Raw genomic sequence first — 3,983 nt, forward strand, 5'->3', positions numbered from 1 at the left:
GTAAATTGTTATTTATATAAAGCAAAAGAGACACCTGTTTATAAGAAAAACCTTGGCATAAAAAACTCTTTCTTCTTGGCTACCAGCTGTCCTTCCTCTGAGTGCCACCAGGTCTCCCCCTCCAGGGGACATGGTCAAATGTGAGGCACCAGAGTACATGAGAAAGTCATATCACACTCTCCACTCAACTGTGGAAAATATTCTGACCATTGGCTAGATCTGGGAAGGGGTTGAAAGTTTACCTCCTGTATTGTCCTTGGCTGGTGCCTTAGTTTGAGCGGGACCCCTGGGCCCAAATCTGCCTATCATATTGTTCTACTTGTAGATTTCTGATACCCTATGAGAATATACAGGGGGAGGTAATCCCCCTCAGGAACAGTCATAGGGGAGGGGAATAATGGGAAAATGGGGGGGAGGAAGGAATGGGAGGATACAAGGGATGGGATAAACATTGAGATGTAACAAGAATAAATTAATAAAAAAAAACTCTTTCTTTGAACATATGATATGCATTTTAAATTAGGAAAAAGAGAAAACTTCTGCTTTGGACTCATAAAGAGCATATGGTAAATATACTGCTTTAAACATGTAATGAACAAAGGATCTAGTTAGATATTAGGATCAGTAGTCCTATAGCAACTTACATTTTAGGTAGAAATTATATCCAGTTTTGAATGTGGTAATTTTTCCATATATAGAGATCCTTTGTATCAGATCATATAAAAATGAAGGATCAAATTAAACAGGTTTTGAAGCTATCTGTTTTATCCAAAAATGATGTGTCTGTTTGTCTTTTTATACATCTGATGTTTTCTATATATTCTATATTTGTTTATATATACATATACATATATACATGTTTATATCTGCATGTTCATGTATATGTGAATGAATGGTGTCTTTGGGAGCTCCATATTTTTTATTGATTTATATGTGCATGTGTGTGAGATTCATAAACATCTGCTGAATTTCTCTGCCAAGATATAAATAGCAAGGTCACCAACCTGGAAATTTAAGAGTTAAACTATAAATAGCAAGACTACTAGCCTAAAAGATGGAGAGTTAAAGTATATAGAAAAATATCAGTCATCAGCAGACCATTCACTAATACTTCGAACTGCCTCAGTTTACCCTGTGTGCTGGAACTAGTCTCTAGCATACTGGTGCCTTGGAACAGGGACCTGCGGAAGATCAGTATTCTTGCAGCTGCTACCTCCCTTCGGATTCTGCAGAAAGCTGGGCCACCACTGTGGCCTCCCTTAGTTTACCTGTGTGCTGCAGCTAGCCTATATCAATGCATCACCATGGATTTCCTTTTTTATGGAAGAAGCAAGCCAATGGAGGTTATAGCTGGTGAAGATGTAGAAAGGTCTGGTGTACTGTAGAGACATCCTAATCAACATCACTTTGCTCATAGATGTCCTTTTATAAAGTTGACAAGGGCAATATAGTACAGGGAGGAGGCAGAAAAATGAATGCTCAAAATGATTATTTCTGAACAACTCTTCAGATCAATCTTCCCTTTCATCTCAGTCCCAGGGCAGCTTCCTGCTCCTACAGAGTTTCTGACACACTCAGGATGTGGTTGCAGCACTGTGTGTCTCGCACAGTAATAGACCGCAGTGTCCTCAGATATCAGGCTGCTGAGCTCCATGTAGGCTGTACTGGAGGATTTGTCTGCAGTCAGTGTGACCTTGCCCTTGAACTTCTGATTGTAGCCAGTACCACCATTTTCAGGATAAATCCATCCAATCCACTCCAGACCTTGTCCAGAACTCTGCTTCACCCAGTACATATAGTAGCTGGTGAAGCTGTAGCCAGAAGCCTTGCAGGACAACTTCACTGAAAACCCAGGTCTTCCCAGCTCAACCCCAGACTGCTGCAGCTGGACCTGAGAGTGGACACCTGTGGAGGGAAAGGCAAAGAGGATGTCATTGTCACAGCAGTCCCTGCCTCCTCTTCAGATTTGGAGCTGATGAGCCCCTTACCTGTAGTTACTGACAGGAAATAGAGGATGACCCAGCTCCATTCCATCCTTTGGATGGTATGTTCACTGACTGTGGAGACGACACTGATCAGATGTTGTTTTGGGGATGTGGACATCCTGTATTTAAGACCATAGACCCAAGTGATTTGCATATTCATGAGTGAGATACTTCTTAGATAAGGCCCTAGTCCACCTGGAGAAGAAGGAGGTACCTGGGTCTGACAGCAGGATGCTGAGGTACAAGTCCAAATACTCCATGATGAAGTTCATCCCAGACTCCTCCCTTCTTTCAGACATGAAATTACCATTTGCCTTTCCAACATCTTATATACTGAAAATCTCTGTCAATTGACCCAAAGCAAATATGTTTCAGAAATACTTACACATCAATGATTACTGAAGCACTATCTATAATAACTAAATTAAAAACTTACATATGTCAGCAAAAGATTTTTTCAGTAACTAATGGTTTTATATATATATGGTTTCTATATTAAATATGGTTTTTATATTTAAATTATGTATATATTGCATAAAGTGATTAAATATAAATATAAACCATAGAAGATTTTCATCAGAAAATAATAAGAAACTTAGATAACTTTGGTAAAATGGATGAAAATGGAGATAAATGTAAGACTATCTCTTAAAAACAGACATTAAATTAGACTGTCGTTGGCAGCTCTTAGACATTCCATAGTTACACACAGCTATGTATGCAAATGATTGATGGATTTCAGGCTTTTTAACCACATTCTCTGTATCTTCCATTTTTTTCCCATATTTTGTGATGGTCTTTGGGTTTGGGTGAGAGGGTGACATCATTGACTCATCTGTGACAGATTACTTTGCAATCATTCTCAGCACTTTGACCCATAATGAATGTCTGCATCAGTCATCACACACTGCACACTGGGACTTGACAGCAGCACTAATCTACTTGGCATAAACATAAATATCTATATCACAGTTTGACAACATGACCATTAGCAGTTCAACTCGGGTCTACTAGGGCCTATATCATCTCTAGGCATGGACTATTGACCATATTTAACTGGGACAAACTCTTTCCTATTGTTCATGGCAAAAAAAATCAATTAAAAATGCCTTAGTTGCTATATAACATCCAGGCACTAATGGGTACATCTTATCTGAAGGCTGATGTTGTAGACTGCAAGGCCTGGTACTGCATGAGGTCACTGATGTCTTTGCTCTTCCTTCAAGCTACACAGCACCCTCCTGCTTAGGAAACCTGACCAACAAGGTGAATTTACAGGTTAGGTAAGTATTTCTGTATCTTGAAATCAAAGTCCTTATCTAACAACTGAAAGGCAGATGAAAGGAATTTTCATGTTCTAATTTGACCTCAGTCAGATGATAAAAAGCAAGAATACAAATGATGCCATGAATGTCATGAAAGGCTGATCCTCTCTCACCCTTAATCAGAGTGTAGACAAGTGTACTGACTTTGGAATAAGTTTGGAGAATTCACAAAAATAATAATAAATAAAACTATGTTATTTCCCAGCTATAGCACTGCAAAGCACATAGTCAAATGACTCTACATCTTATTATAGAAACATGTGAACTTCCATGACTATTCATAGCATGTTACTTGTGCTTTATTCACAGCAGCTAGAGAATGGAATCATCCTAGATTTCCAACAAATTACACATACATAATGACAATATAGGCTGTATTGAACATTGTGTATGCATCCTGTGTGGATTTGTCCTGAAATTTCTTTAAATAATTTATTCTTCAAGTGCTTGGGATATCCATCCAATCAACTCAAGCCCACAACCAGGCATCTGCTTCACCCAGAATCCACATAAAGGAAATGGGAAACCTTTCAGTGTTGAAATATCTGCAAGTGACCTTTCATAAAGGTCCAGGACTCCTCAGTCCAGCCCTAGACAGCTGAAGCTGAACTTAGGAATGTACACTTATCAAAAGATTACATGGTCCCTTTAGTCTCTGGTTTCCACTAGCTGT

The 3,983-nt window shown here is 38.9% G+C and overlaps 1 gene segment (V, D, J or C); it reads right to left on the reverse strand.

The window, feature by feature from the left end:
• Nucleotides 1–1,411: 1,411 nt before the first annotated feature.
• LOC127186217 (Ig heavy chain V region 108A-like) lies at nt 1,412–2,034 on the reverse strand. The segment is given in 2 exon segments: nt 1,412–1,905; nt 1,989–2,034. Coding segments are annotated over 2 exon segments (540 nt in total).
• Nucleotides 2,035–3,983: the final 1,949 nt, after the last annotated feature.

The sequence above is a fragment of the Acomys russatus genome, unplaced genomic scaffold (genome assembly GCF_903995435.1).
Source record: "Acomys russatus unplaced genomic scaffold, mAcoRus1.1, whole genome shotgun sequence".
NCBI classification, from domain to species: Eukaryota; Metazoa; Chordata; class Mammalia; order Rodentia; family Muridae; genus Acomys; species Acomys russatus.